Raw genomic sequence first — 15,960 nt, forward strand, 5'->3', positions numbered from 1 at the left:
TTAATAATGATGCACTTCAGCATCAATAAATCCTTAGGGCATTCATTCTGAGCTTGTGATATAATTACCATTAACAAACAGAAACAGCTGCTGCTGGCCTTTAGACTCCTACAGGATTACACTCTGTGCCACACAGTTAGATCTGTACTTAGTTTGAAGTGCAAAGCAAGAGGTGAAGCTACTGCTACTCCACAACGATGTTCCTCTCTTTTCATTCCAGCTGCCCAGCCTAGACGCTCTTCCTGCTCACCACACATTCCTGCTGCTCACACGTTTTCAAATTTTGCTCCCAACAACTGTGTTGAGGACAAACAGGAGGAAGAGTGCTTTTCTGGGTGAAAGTAATCCTGGCACTGTGATGAAAAGTGGAAGTGATGCGTTTCACATCCACTTCGGGATTGTTTGGAACAAATAGAGGAGTAAATGGTTGGTTAGAATAGCAAGAGATGGCAAACACAGTCGAATGAATAGAGGAAGAACAGACAGCCATCTCAAAGAAAACAAAAAAACTTTAACTTATCACCCAAGAGAGGAAAAAGGTCTCAGTAGGAATGACAGAACACAATAATAAGGAGTGGCTGGCATAAAAAAATAAAAATAATAAAGAAATAAAGCCATAATCCCATCAATTCAGACTTAAATGGCATGTCAGTTTCAGATCAGTGGAGTCAACATGGTGGAGAGTGAGGTAATCAGTAAGTAAACAGAAAGCTGGTTCAATTATTCATTACAGAAGCACTGTGCTGTACTGTACAGCCACAAATGGAGTCTTAACATACACCTGTTCTATCCTAATCATTCTGCAGAACCTCTGCTGGCTCCAGTTCTACAGCTTCATATACGCAAGCATGTATCTGCAGAACTACTGCCTGGTTCACCACACACACACACACACACCCACACACACACACACACACAGATTTTACTCTCCAGCAATCAGATATCATACAAGAAATCTCACAAAACCCCTTGACACCAAGCGTGAGTTCATGGTAAACTGGGAAGAAGCAGTGGTGATAGTTTGTAGATTATATTTAACAGACAAAATTACACAAAGACGTCTCTGATGTCCACCGGGCTTTCTGATGCGCCACGGCAGTCTTCTTTATTTACAATTCCTCTAATTACAGAATGCCTTTATTCCTGGACCATTTTGACTTTTCCCTCTCAATTATCCAACTATTTAAAATCAGAGAATATCCCAGTCTTCTCTTGTAAATAGTGTGAAAATCACCTTAAAATACTTTTTTGGTGGAAATGTACTCCTCAGTGGCAGTAATTCTCAGTTGTATAAATTCACTAACTCCAGAATACGATATTCTGCCAAAAATTGAAATGAAACGTTTCCCAACCAAAAGGTAAAAAACTATTTTGGTTGTTGTTTCAGATCAGTGGATCTGAAACACTGTCAAGGAGTCATTTCTGCATTTGTGTAAAAATATTTTTCCAAATTATTTTTGATGCTTTCTTTTCCAAATTGCAATAACCTGCAGCCATTAACTCCTTTCTTATCCGATTGTTTTTCTCTGTTTCTCTTAGGCATCTTTTTCTAAATATTCTATTTCACAGCTATAAAATACAGAGATGGATGTACTGTGTATCATTCATAACCTGTTATTTCCTGTTTTCACGCTCCCTGCATCAAAATGAGTATGAAAGCAAATGTAAGAACTGATACATTTTTATTTTCTTTTTCCCTTACCTTACCATTTTCTGCTTTAATGATGCTCACCATATCAGTCTTTTCAATAATAAGGTCATGCACCAGTGGAGTTTCCTCTGATGCCTTCCTTCATTTCTGATGGCTGAATTGTGAAAAGCTCACCCTGAAACCCGAGTGAAGCTGAGTAGAGGCAGGCTGTGTGTTTGCAGCCTGTGATTACCGGACATGTGAGGGCCCCTGCATTGACTTTGGCTTCACTTTATGCACTTCCTTACAAAGAGCTGAAGTTGAGAGCTCATAATTGGAGTCTGAGTGACCTTTTAACAGATCACAAACTTCGAAACACTTGTAAAATTAGTTCTGGAGCACCAGGGTAGGTCAACCACTCTAATAATAAAAAAATGGAACATGTGGAACACAGTGCTGAAAAATAACAATATAAATTGGCCATTTTATACCTCCAACTTTTAGAAGTCTGTGCCCTGATTCCTAATAATTTTTTGCACAGAAGTCAATGTGTCACCTGCAAAGCTCTTATCACATATCCCAGACATTTAGAGACTCTGAATCACAAATCTAATTTCCCCCACTTCCTTGTTTATAAGACACTGTGCTAATAGAGGGGCCATGATTAGTGTAATTATGATCAAAGACCAATATAATGGATAATGTCAGGATGATTGGAAACATCCCACACAGTGATGAATGCCTTCTCCTGTTGTGTTGCTGTGTACTGAGCAAACTGCAGCCTCAAGTAAAGAGGCTTTGAACAGGAGAAGAAAATGAATTGGGGAGGACGGATTCAGCAGAGTCCCTCAGATACAGAGAGTGGCCCTTGAGATTATCAATATGTCTTCATGGATTATAGCAAACTGTAAACACACCTTGGATGCCTTTACAGAAACATTAGGTGCTATACTGTCTAGGGATTGTCAATAGTAAAGTTCTGTTAATTACATCCTGAACCAGCTTTATGAATGTTCTTTGTCTTGTGCACAACATATGAACTGAACCTGTTTGGGCTGGAAACCACTCAGCCAGGAAGAAGCCTTTACTTCTAAAAAGGAAACCTGATAAAAACCAGCCCATTCTTCAATGCTTTGCTTCATACAGAGGTTAGGTGCAGACATTTTTGTGGAGGAAACAAAATAAATCAATTATAAAACATTCCAATCTGAGTGTCATTTCGGACTCTGAATCCAATGCATCTCATTCTGCAGGAGCTGACGGAGCGTTCAACAGTTCTGGACCGGAGGCTTTGCAGCACGCTTGTTGCAAGATGGCATTCTGCAGGATTTCCTCTTGCTGGCCCTCGATCAGAGAGGAATGAAGACTTCTGATTGCTTCAACTGGAGAAATGTTCCCCGATTTGAAAATGTTACCTTTTGCAATTCCAGTGTGGCAGCAGAATATGGATTCAGCCTCTAGTTCGACACCAAAACTTTGAAATGTTTGATTAAACACAAACGGGTGAATAATTAATGTCATGTTCATAATTTATGTTAAATAATGTTCTTTGTAAACCAGTAACTTTTCAGGCTATGGTTCAAATATTCATATGCAGCCTGACATACATGATCGAAACATAGTTCAGATATGTACTATTAGGTCATTGCTCAAGTGGAAAGCATCTGCCGGACACTGCCATGAAGGTCACATAGATATAGAAGAAAACATGGCTGTTCAAATATTTGGAAGATTAATAAATCTAATCATAAAATAAATGATTAATAAACTCCAGCAATACCAGTTTTGAGCAGCAGGACAATCTAATAACTCCAGTACAACATGGTTCTGTCTGGAGGCTCTGGGTCTGAAGGGGCCACAGATTACTGCTGCATGTTCCACAAATTGTCTGGGTACAATATGTCTGAGATTAATACAGCTGAGCTGCTGAGAATATTTATGCAATAAAAACCAAATGAAATACAAACAAAAATGTATTTCAACAGCCATGAGAGAGCAGAAAACCACCAAGTAGCCAAAGATAAAGGAAAAGTAACACATTTAGTTATTTGTCAAAGCAGTGTAGCGCTCCTCAGACCTTTGGGATTTAACATGAATTTCTCCAGACCTGATGTATGACTCATTCGAAATATTTAGCATTTTCTTTGCCTTATTGTTGGCTGATAAGGCAAAATATGCCTCCTCAAATATCTCAGGTAATGCAGAAACACAGTGAGCTTCACTACGTCACCGTATAACCATGTTAGTTTGTTGGAGGTCTGTTCTGTTTTCACATGGAGACGGAGCCATCTTGTCTTGGTGTCATGTCAACTGGCCGTACGATATTCTCCTCACAAGGAGAACCAATCACAGTCGCTGCTCACACCTGGGAGTTAGAATCTCATCTCATCCTTGTTCCGTCACAAGCTGAACTTCCACTTTCATCCAAACAGAACTCAGCAACGGAGACCAGCACACCCATTTCCAGACCTTAGATCAATAAGCTTCAGTCTTAAAATATGACATTAGTTATAGATATCAGTGTTTCTGTTTGTGGGGAGTTAAAAAAAAAACAACACATCTCTCCTGATTTGTTTTACTTTCAGTTTTTATTATTTAAGGGTGGGGACAATATAGTAACCAAAAAAAGAAAATAGCTGTCATTTTATCATTGAATTTTTATTTAATGTTGATGATAACTGAACTCCAGGTTCATTTTGTTAGGGATTGTTTGTGTCCATCCCCTGACTGATACATCCCAGTAACCTTTTATCTGACTAGTTGGAGTGTTTAGTCTTCATGCTAATGGTAGCCATGGTTACTGAAAACCAGTGAGTGGACCTTCCAGAACCAGATGTCACCTGACTGCAGTGAGACTACAAGCACCAACTGGCGGGGGCTCTGTTGAATTAGGTCAGTCACTTTAAAGGGGATGAATATTAAGGTAATCACCAATTTTGTGTTTCAAATTTGGATTTAATTGTCATTATTTTGTAGAAACCAGATTTCACTTTGATATTGAAAGATTTCTTTTGTTTTGCCAAAAAAATGCCTAATTTTAAAGGTCCTAATTGATTTGTGAAAATAATCAAAAATGTTAAATATCCAAAGAAAAGATTTTTTTTTCTGGAAACCCCAAATAGCTAGGCATTTTGTTGCCTTTGTGTACGTACAATTTTAACACATGAAACCACATAAGTTTTATGCATTTAGTTCCGGAGCGCCTGAAACGTCTTGTTTTCCTGCCATAAAGAAAATAAATGCACAATGACTGAAAACTACTTCGAACTCCAAACATCTTGACTGCAAAAATGCAGTAGAAAGAAAATCTGTCAAACAGCCAAGAATTGCAGCTGTCAGGGGAACGGAGTGAGAAGCAACAACAAAAGAAAAATCTTGTCAAAGAAAATGGTTCTGCGTTTCACAAGCTATAGAAGAGAAAATGACTGCTGGAAGAGCAGAAGTAAATGATGGTTTTATGTTTTCCTATTTCAAACACTTTGGATTACTGTGATTTGAGTAAAGTTTCCAAACAAGATCTGGCAAAAAAATGTTTTAGGTAAGCTTTTTATTTAGTCTGGTTATTGCAAAGAATGGGTTGGATTTTAACTGTTTTAAAATGTTCTCATGCTGTTTAGATCATACATTCAGACAGAAACTGTGCAGCAGCAAAAGAGAACCCTCCAATTAGGACACCATTTTGAACACCAGCAGACCTGTGATGGAGACGGAGGCTGAAAGATCTGAAAAGACCTTCAGAGGCATGAGCAGTGGAATCATAGAGCCAGTGTAGATCCACATAAATATCCTCTATGAAGACATCCTGCTTAGTTTGATGTATAATACTCAAGTTATTGTTATTACCATTTTTGCCCTTCTGCTCTGAAAGTGTGGTCATTCACTTCCTCTGCTGCCAATAAAAAGACACAACCATAGACAGACTACAATTCTGAAACAGCACAGAATTCAAACCTCCTCATTCTGTTCACTGATTGGCCAAGATGAAATGCATCCTGAGAAACTGATGAGCTCAGTGGGAGAAATCCCAGTAGGGAGATAAGTACTGAGCAGAATTATGTAAGAATGCAATGGGCAGGCTAACCCGTTAGCACAAGGCCAATCATGTTACCCTTCACCATGATGTGAAGGGTAACAATGCAGAACAACAATAAGTCAACAACATGGTTTAGTGTATCTGCTGGAAATCAGCTGTAACTTAATTAATTACCCCAAACTATTCAACCAACCGAAGTTCAAGCAACAGTAAATTAAAGTTAGCTGGTCATCAAACCTCATCACCATGATGAATCTCTGGAGTTTTGTACTTTTCCTGGTCTGTCAGGAGAGGTTCTGCATCCATCAGAACACTGGGAGGATGTTTTGTAACCTTTGGCAATCTATAATTTAACCTATGATGATTTCCTATATGTTAGTGATGGTCCACTAGAAGGAAAAGTGGTTTTATTTCTTATTACTACCAGCAGGAGGTCACTTAGAGTTATTCTGGTTGGTCAGAGGACTTAATCGTTCATATTTCATTCCAGCCAACTTGCCTAAATCATAGTAAATGGAAAAGGGATGTAAAACAATTTTTTCAGTAAATAATAAACTATGAAATTCAACTACACAATATGATTTAACAGTTTTACCACTATGACATTATGACATCTGAAATGGCCAGCTAGGCAGGGAAATGTACTGAAATAGAAGTATATCAGAGTGAAAGCGTTTGCTTGGTGGTACAAAATGGAAGTAGGAAAGTAGGAAATGGCAACATGTGTATTAAACTGGGGGTGATTGATGCCAAAGAAGCAAACTGACTCAGAGCCAAACAATTTTTTCTTACCTTTAGAAAGACGTGTGGTTCAATTGTCAAAAGTGTTTGAAAAGTGAAAATGTGAACGAAAAGGCAGTGTTTATTTTTCTCCACAGATAATGAACGTTCCCTCAGAGACTCTGCTTCACACGTTACACAACAAGCAGACGTCTGAAGCTGAGAGCCTCCAAACATTTGTAGGATTTAAAGAACAAGAGGAAATGGAAGTCAGTGGTTCCTGCTGCCATCCCAAATCTGTCAGAGAGACTAACTTGGGATTGTAGGTCCAACCACAGATCTGAAGCCAATTTCTGACACATCTGTCACTATGATAGCAGATGGACACGAGGTCAAGCCTTGGCCCAGACCTTCACCGCAGAGAGCAGAGGTACCTTCAGGGACCACTGACTCGGGGCCGGAGTGGAGTTGAGATAAGGATACACTCGCAGACGCACGCACGCACGCAGCATAATGTTTGTTCACACACTCAACAAACACACAGTGAAGGCAGCAGCAGCCAACACACCATCTGCTTTCTCTGTGTTTGAGTTCCAAATCCCAGTTATCAACAAACCACACAGAAGACCTCCAAACTACTCCCCCAGACACACCGATTCCCTTTGAGAAGCATGCGGCACACACACACACTCATCAGCAGGCACACACGGCGCATACACTCCTGCTTCCAGATCAGATGGAAGCAGGTGGATGGAAGCCTCGTCCGCTGCTCATTTTTCATTAAATGTAACAGAAGAGGGAAGATGGATTTCCTCACTTCTTTCACCAAGTTCATTCCCCTCACTCACCTCTAATCCTCTTCATCCTCACTCCTCCGTCTAACCGGGTCTGACCCGGGATGATCGCCTCGCCATCCGACTCCAAGCTGCTTTTTTTTTCTTTCCACACTTATCATCAAAGCAGCTTTATGATACTCATTTCACTGGCCTCATTGCTTTTCATAGACGTCATCATCTGTCACCACAGATCAATAGAGATAAGACGTCCTCTCTCAGTCTCAATCTCGCCGTCTGCTTACTGCAATGGCCCCTGTTGTTCAAAGCATGCTCCCCTGCAGTGCAGTGGAAGAATCGTCAGAAATAAGTGTTTCAAAGGTGAGGCGGCTTAAAGAGCAGAGCCAAAACCACCCGACATATGTGTGTTTGTATGAATATGCGTTCTTCTGTGGGAGAAGAGTTTTCTTAATCATTTTGGCTTTTTACCCAAAGCAAGTAATCAATAAGGAACAACACACGCCCCCACACGCCCACACACACACACACACACACACACACATACGCACGCGTACACGCCAGCAGAGTAAGAACTCATGCAGTGTGTATCCAATTCTTTAACTGCTAAATTAAGAGCATAAAAGGAAAAGGTACTGAGGCCCAATTTATGCATGAGTTCAGAGTGTTGGAGTGTTAGGACAGATGTCGTTCTTAAAAATAAATGAGTCTCAAGATATTTGATAGCACAGAAGAATCCTACTGCTTTGAGGAAGCTTATTCTCATCAGGATGAGAGTGAAAATGGTGCAAACTGCGTCTGCTTTATGTCTCAAAAGGTCCCTAAGATGAAACCAGCTGGTGGGAATGAGTAAAAGTCTGTGGAAACCAACAGGGTTCAAACTAAACAGCTACTGAAATCAAGCTAAAACTCACACAGCCACAGGAAGTCGCCACGTTCTTTTCCAACATGTCTTCTCGTATGGACCATCTCTGGCTCCTACTCAGAGGTTCCATCACACTGCCCTGGGGTACACCAGGCATGGGTTCATCCACACCAGCCCTGTCTGGTCTGCTTTAATCAAACTCTAGATTGTTTACCATGAAGGTCCAGTTGGTTTATAATATGTTTTCAGATATGATGTGATTGTGATGTCATTAGTTTAAATCAGAGGTTCCCAAACTTTCTGCTCCAGAGGCCAAATCTGTCTAATTAAATTAAAATGCAAAAAAAAAAAAAAAAAAAAGGTTTATTGTAATTCCTTTGTTTGTTTTGTTTTACTTACTCAATAATAAACAGTTTTTATGAAATCTGTGTACAATTAGAGATCCAAACCAAAGCACTTTGGATGCTTGCTTTATTTTCACATTTTTGAATTCATCAATTTTCTATTTTGAAGGCTAACTTTTTACCATTTTTGACTTGTGGTCTGGGCACAAATGTCATTTCAAGGGCCATATCTGGCCCCTGGGCCACCCTCTGAACCTTCATGGTTTAGATGGTCAGAGTAACAACCAAACCTTTTGGAAGTACCATATGATCATATGATGCCTGGAATGCTGATTTAAAATGATAAACTAGAATCTCAATTTCTGTAAGGAGTTTTTGAATCATAATGCCAGTTACTCTGTTATGAAATGAATATATATGATCAAGTTTATAGCATTTCTATTCCCTATTTAAAGGTTTAGTTTTCTTTTAAGCAAAGTTATAAAAACAAATAAATATATATCTATGGTTTTGCTCTTTTTGGATAGTTTGATAAGTTGAAGATTAAACATGTTGAAAAAAGCGATCATCTAAAAGCTGAATTCATGCAGAGATATTGTGTTGATGCTCTCTGGGAGCAGGTCTGGGTTTTCTTCAGGTTTTGTCTCACAGCAAGGAACAAAACACAAGGAAGGTAATGAGAGATCCTAACTGTGACGGACTGATCTGGTTTGTTGCCCTGTGACGGCCTGGTGAGACTGACGGGTGTAGAAAAGGAACCGACTGATGAGCAAAACACTACTAAATTTAATGACTTCATTAAGTAAGAAAATGATGCAGTTTGATTTCTAGATGTGTACCGCTCCCAGAAGGAAGTGATCTGGAAGAGAACCAAATGAAAGTTTCTGTGCTACATGAAAAATCCATGAAAACGATAACACAAAAATCTCCATTAAAACATGAGCTTACAGTTACTGAAAAAGTGGTGGTGAGATTTGGCCATTGTGGCTCTCCACCCAGGGGGCCATTCCATCAGAGGGCAGGAGGAACAACACAGACATCTGTTTACTGTACGGTGAGCAGATATCGTTTAAAATCCACTTTCTGCAACATCTATTTGTTAAAACAACAAAAAAATAATGCATTTTAATTATTAACAATTAGATTGATGGAGAAATGTCCAGATGCATGAAAACCCAGCTGATTTAATCAGATGTGGAAACATTACTTTAAGTGTGAAAATTTAAAAAAGAGCAATTCTTAGTATTATCAGACATGTAGTTATCTGTGTTTATTAATTGGTTTCTGCATGTGGAGAAGGAAAGCATAACCCAGGGATCCATTTCTGCCAGACTGTCCCCTGGTGATGCAGCCGGTCCAGAGACATGAGGACGTTTAAAGGAGAGCCAACGAGGAGTGATGAGGACCTGTTTGCTGAACGGCTACACTTCCAAAGTATCAGTATCACTTTATGTCCTGGAAAACTCCCAGGAGGCGTCTACGCAAAGTGAACCATGTTACAAATTCACTCCAACCCCCTAAAAATACACACAAACACGCACACCTGTCTGAGCGCCGATAAGACGTCAAACACCGCTGCTCCAAATGTGTTTGCACACCGGTGTCGGTTGACTGCACTTCCTCATTGAACGACTTGAACAATTTATTCTGACGCGCAGCTGAATCCGAGGGGGAATTTAGATTGAGATTGAAAAAAAGAACGAGTCAGACACGACCTGAAAGCCTTCAGGGAGGGGGGGTGAAAGGGGTGGACCTGGAGATACATGAGCCTGTCACTCAACGTCACAGCATCAGAACACGCTGGACAATCATTAACAGGACTAATGAACACAGAAGGGCCATGCCGCAGTACAGAACAAGCTCTCGTTTAAATCCACCGTGGGAGAATTTCATTAGTTCTGCTTCGGCCCTGATAAAGGCGCTGATGGGAGAGCCGGCCGCCTGCACCTGGAAGGACTGAGGAGGACAAACTGAAAACACCAAGCAGATGGAGCTTTATGTTTTTCTTCTATTTTCTTCTTTACTTTTTGAGAAAAAATATCTTTACAAAACATCCAGTGAGATAATAAACAGGAAATGATGGTAAATTACATACAGCTAGTCCAGTGGACTGCTTCAATATCACTGACCCTGTTACCATTACACCACACAATTTTCTGAAATTCAGTTGAACATAAACTCTGCCTGGCGACCAAACACAAGTATGAGAGATATTCTTTATATTATTTATAATGCAAAGAATCCCACAGAGATTAAGAATTTTTTTTTTCCTTATTCGCATGACCAACAAAATGTCATCTCAATCACACAAAAAGTGTATTTCTGGAAGCAAATTTGTCTTTTAAAAATCAATCATCAACATCACGTACGTCCAGTTTTCAGTTCGTCTTAAAGCCTTTGAGTTGAACAAATATTTGACCGTAGCAGGTAACGTGTCCAAACGCGGCACAGCTGAAAGATCCCCTCTGACTGTGTGATTTTTCTGATGAAATAATCAATAACCCCCCATCACTCCTCCAGAGCCCATTCTGAGTCCTACAAACTGCCTGTGTTATTTTTTTGTTTGTTTTGGTTTGTTTGTTTGTTTGTAAAAAACTATTTCACCTTTTGTGTTTCCTTCAGATATTAAAAACTACCCAGCCTCCTTGAATTATGAGCCTGAATATTTTCTCATATTTTCCGGAGCCAGATAATTGCAGTGAATTTGGACCAGCAGCATCTACCTGTAAACCTGTTCCACACTGCAGTGTGAAATTACAAAACGGTTTCTGCAGCTTCAACCACACCTATTAAATATGGTATGATTCACAGCTCATTGTTTTTTGGGGATTTTTTTTTGTTTTTTGTTTTGTTATTGGTGTTAATTTGTTCCAGAGTTTGAAGCCTGGAACACACACAGACATGGAGCTGAACTCAACAAGCTGGTCATCTGGAGCACGCTCACACCCACAAGGAATTTATCTCCCTTTATTCTAACAAGAGGCAGCATTTCAGATAAATAACTTTGTGTTAAAGGGATCTGAAATTCTCAAGAAATGCAGCTGAACATGTGGTGCAAATCAAATCCTCAGGAGATCCGGCTTGTTGTTCAGATGAGACAAAAGGCCCCGCTCTCCGGGAGAAAGCACGAGTCGCATCGAGACCTTTAATCAGACAAAATTGGTCTTGAATTAAAATATAATAAAGGAGACTAACTTCTGAAAAGCTTCAAAAAAATTCCCAGATGTTTTACTGTATCCATGTTCCCTCTGGAGAGGAAGAAAGAGGAAAGGATTTACAGAGCAAAAAAAAAAAAAAAAAAAAGTAAATCTGATTTTTTTTCCCATAGCTTAGACTAGATTTTCTTACAGAAACTATCCATAAAAATATTTTATTACTTCTCCTGAAGGTTTTAGAGATCTTGATCATAACTAAAGCACGATTTGAGAATTGCGTTACTTTTACATCTGCATATTCTGTATGTTTTTCAGGAAAACGGGAGAAATATATGTTTACACTCCTTTGAAAGATATTTTTATGTTCCTTTTTTCTTTATAAGTGCTACTGGTGTAGTAATTGTGCATCCAGCTGGGTAAACTGGGAGGAACTGGGAGGAACACTCCCTCCAATAACCCTGACATGTGACTGATTGACAGGTTGATCAGTGGGGACCTTTCAGTTGGAAGGGCATAGCTTAGTGGCGTTTTATGTAAGTAGAGTTACAGTCTTTCTCCCACTAAACCACAACCAGAAACTAACCTCTGACTCTAAAATATATTCACATTTTTTATCTTGAATTTCCTGCTGAAACGCGAGAAAGTTCCATCTATCCTCCCTCTGAGGAGAGAGTCCAGAAAAAAAGTCCAGAATGAAGTTTGGATCAGAAAACAAGAAGACAAGTGAAGTTCACTTTCAGTGATCGTGTCTGGTAAAGTTGTAAGGAGCCGGTTTCTGTTTCTGGCTCTGGTCTCCAGAATCACAGCAGAGAGCGACTCTTACCTGGGAGGAGAAGAGCGAGCAGGAACCTCAGGAGAACCATGTTGGTCGTGTTCGGGACGCCCGGTCCGAAGGCTCGGGGTTGAGGGAGTACTGGACTAGTGAGGCGGGACGGGAACACTTCCAGCAGCTCTGCTTTGCGCGCCGCAGAAAGACGCGCAGCCGGCCGGCGGACACCTATCCGTGGGTCCGTTTATCCTCCGCCTGCAGCGGTCTGCTCCCCACGAAGTTCTCAATTTCCCAGATGGAGAGAAGGAGAAGCCTCGGAGGAATAGTCTCGAAGTGCACTCTGGAGAGACGGAGGCAGCTTCTGAGCGTGTGTGTGTATGTGTGTGTGCCAAGGCTCCAGCGATCCCACCGCGCAGCGCTGAGATATCTACCCGGCTGGGTGGAGGAAACGTCGGGCGTCACGGGCTGCAGCTCCGCTCACTGTCGGTCATCACGACGCGGCTCCTTCCGTGGAGAGCTCCCGGTGCTTTCTGCGATCATGATGCTGACAGGCAGGGGGAGGCTGAGGTTATTAACTGGTGACATCCCTTCTTCCTCCTCCTCCTCCTCCTCCCCACAGATCATCATCATCATCTTCACCTTTAGGGGCAGTCGGATGAAAACAGTGCCTCATTGAGGTCATTATAAGCGAGCAGTCTGACTGCACCAAGATTCAGGGTATAATAACACAAACAGTTCAGACTTTTATTCAGAAGAAGAAAAAATTGCTGATCAAATACTTTGTCTCAGTCCATTTATGTTCCTGTCGGTGGAAACAGAATGTCTTTTCTGGTGTTTATAAGGTAAGGTCAGTTTGTTTATATTGCACATTTTCTGCAACAATTTTCAGCAATTCAAAGTGCTTTACATGAGTTAGAGGAAATACTAACAAAAGAAACGCAAGAGAAAAATAAAAGTATAAAAAGTTTACAAAAAGGTAAAAGTATAGAACTACATATTGGTTTCCCATGTTTAATAAAAATCAGAATTTATAAACTAGTAAGGGTTTCTCTGGATTCATGATTTGATAAAACTGGATGTTGGTTCTCCATGTTTGATTTTATTAAATAGATGGTCCTAGATTTTGATCTAAGGTAATGAGTAGTTCCTCTATAAACTAATATAGTTTCTCTGGATTCTAAGTTTGTTCCAGTTCCTGCTCTGGGTTGAATAAAATCCTCTGGATCTTTGTGTCTTTTAGTTTTCAGGAATTTTGCAGCTGAAATACCAATGTGACCAAATCTATAGTAGCCTACATTATATGATGCTGTTTTAAAAAAGAGACCAAAACAAACCAGGTATCATATTTACACTGCTTGGTCAGAAAAAAACTGCAACCAAAACAAAAAGTTAACCCCAAATATTTTATTGCACTGCCTCTGACTTTGATCTGTGGTATAAACAGACAAAATGTGGCAAACTGACATTCATTTAAATCCTCAGTACCTTGGGCCACTGTAGACTGTTAGAAAAAGAAATATATTTCAGAAAGGCACTTTGTTGTTCAGGTGTTGCAGCATCACTGGACTGCACATTCCTGATTTTAATTCCAACTCACATTCACTGCAGGATTGTTCAGAGAAGCTTCTGGTTCTGGTTATCAGATTTATTTCCATCCACTGTGGCATATTTTTTTTTCACTCAGATCTTCTAGTGATGATGGGAGAGTCTGACCACTGAGTGAAAATAAAAACTTTCTCCTGCACGTCCCAAAGACTCTCAGTGAGGTCAAAGTTGAGACTCTGTGGACTCTGATCCATGTTCCAACATGATGTTTCCCTGAAGGACTCTTAAACAATCTCAGTCTGATGAAGTTTGCTGTTGTCATCTTTTAATGTCACCGTGTCATAAGGACAGAAAATAACCCACTGATGGAACAACCTGCTCTTTCAGCATCTTCAGGTAGTCAGCTGAACTTTGACCTGACCAACTGCAGCAGCCCTGGATCACATCGTTGCCCCCTACAGGCTGTTACATGTATACACTTTGCATGATGGGTGCAACACTTCATCTGCCTGTCATCTTACCTTGGTTTGCCCATCACTCTGGAAGAATGTCAGTCTGGACTCATCAGATCACATGAGCTTCTTAGATCATTCTAGAGTCCAGTCTTCATGCTCCTTTGTAACTGTAGTTTGTTTTTTTTCCCCCCTTAGGTACCTCTAGTAGTGTGGGCTGGTACCAAGACCGGCTGGAAAATCTAAGCAGCATCTCCATCCAGCTGGTCAGCAGAGTAAGTATGAAGTGTCGAGGTTCCTTTTCTTCTCAGCCAGTAAAACGCCTCTGATGTTGTCTCTGATCCAGCAGTGCTTTGACATGAGAATGCCACATTTGTATCCCATGTCTAGCATTCGTCTGTGTGTGGCTCTTCTGGAATGGATTTCACTTTATTATCCTCTTAAGGCTGAAGTTCTTGTTGCTGGGGAAACTTTTCCTACCACACTTCTTCTTTACGTTAATTTTTCCATTAATATGCTTGAATATAGAACTTTGAACAATCAGCTTCTTCAGCATTGACCTTAGTGTCTTCCTGTCCTTGTGAAGGATGTCTGACTGTCTACTGGACGTCTGTCCACTCAGCAGTCTAACGTGATCATGTAACAGACTGAGCCAGAGTGAGAAAGTGTTTAAAAGTTCAGGAAAGTTTTGCAGGTGTTTTGACTTCATTCACTGATCAGGAGTTTCCACTAATGACCTTTGTAACAGTATTCTAATTTTCTCAGACACTGAATGTGTCTCAGAAAATTGGGTTTATTTTATCTATAAGCCAATATCATCAAAATGAGCAGAAACAAAGGCTGAGTACATGATGATTCTATATAATATACGAGTTTCACTTTTCTGAGCTGATTGGTAAGAAATGTTTTATTCCCATCAAAGTTTTTAAGATGTAACTTTTTTATTCTTATCAGCCAAAACATATGAAATATTTTCTGCTTTTCTAAGTATTGCTAAGATTTGATCCAGTTTAAACAGAGTAACCAATTATTTCTGCACTACTGGAGGTTTACCAAAAAGGTGTTAATGGTAGAAAATATGACATTGAAAAGCACATTGAAAATATATATCACCTCATCTAAGCATATATTAATGAGTCATTGCTGACTAGAGCGAGTGAGTCACTAGTGCTGCTTTAGGCCACTTAAACCTCGCTGGATGATAACGCAGCATATCATCCTCTGTCTTCTCCAGCTAACATTCATGCAGTTTGCTTCAGGTAATCCTCCTTTAACCATACCACACTAACCTGAGGGGATTTACAGTCACTCAGAGAGTTTTAGAAACGCTTTCACAGTCCTTCTCAGTTGGTTTTGGGATGTCTAATAATTCTAAGAAGGAATATCACAAAAATATACAAAGAATACTGGGAATAAGTCCTCAGGTATATACAGTGATTTCAACCCTCCTGGATGGAAGGAGGAGCCTAAGACTATAAAAGGAAGTACATTTCAGAGGATTATGCTGTATTATTGTAATAGGCCACTTTGCACCACATGCAGCTTTCAGTTATTTTGCCTCTGAAAGGCAGCGAGTTAAAAAGTGGGGTCATTTAGAGGGCTGCAGGGGCTCCACCTGTTAAACCACTGTAGCATCACTTTCATTTCATTTGTACA

At 40.1% G+C, this 15,960-nt stretch overlaps 1 protein-coding gene across 1 annotated transcript in view; it reads right to left on the bottom strand.

Moving 5' to 3' along the window:
- Positions 1-12,489, bottom strand: part of gfra3 (GDNF family receptor alpha 3) — a 49,704-nt gene extending 37,215 nt beyond the window's left edge. Inside the window, exon 1 of the mRNA XM_044127319.1 lies at positions 12,362-12,489. Within this exon, the coding sequence (XP_043983254.1) occupies positions 12,362-12,401 (40 nt within the window). The 5' untranslated portion in view covers positions 12,402-12,489. The remainder of the gene's footprint in view (positions 1-12,361) is intronic.
- Between the last annotated feature and the right edge of the window lie 3,471 nt (positions 12,490-15,960).

Source organism: Gambusia affinis, linkage group LG09 (assembly GCF_019740435.1).
Source record: "Gambusia affinis linkage group LG09, SWU_Gaff_1.0, whole genome shotgun sequence".
Taxonomy (NCBI): Eukaryota; Metazoa; Chordata; class Actinopteri; order Cyprinodontiformes; family Poeciliidae; genus Gambusia; species Gambusia affinis.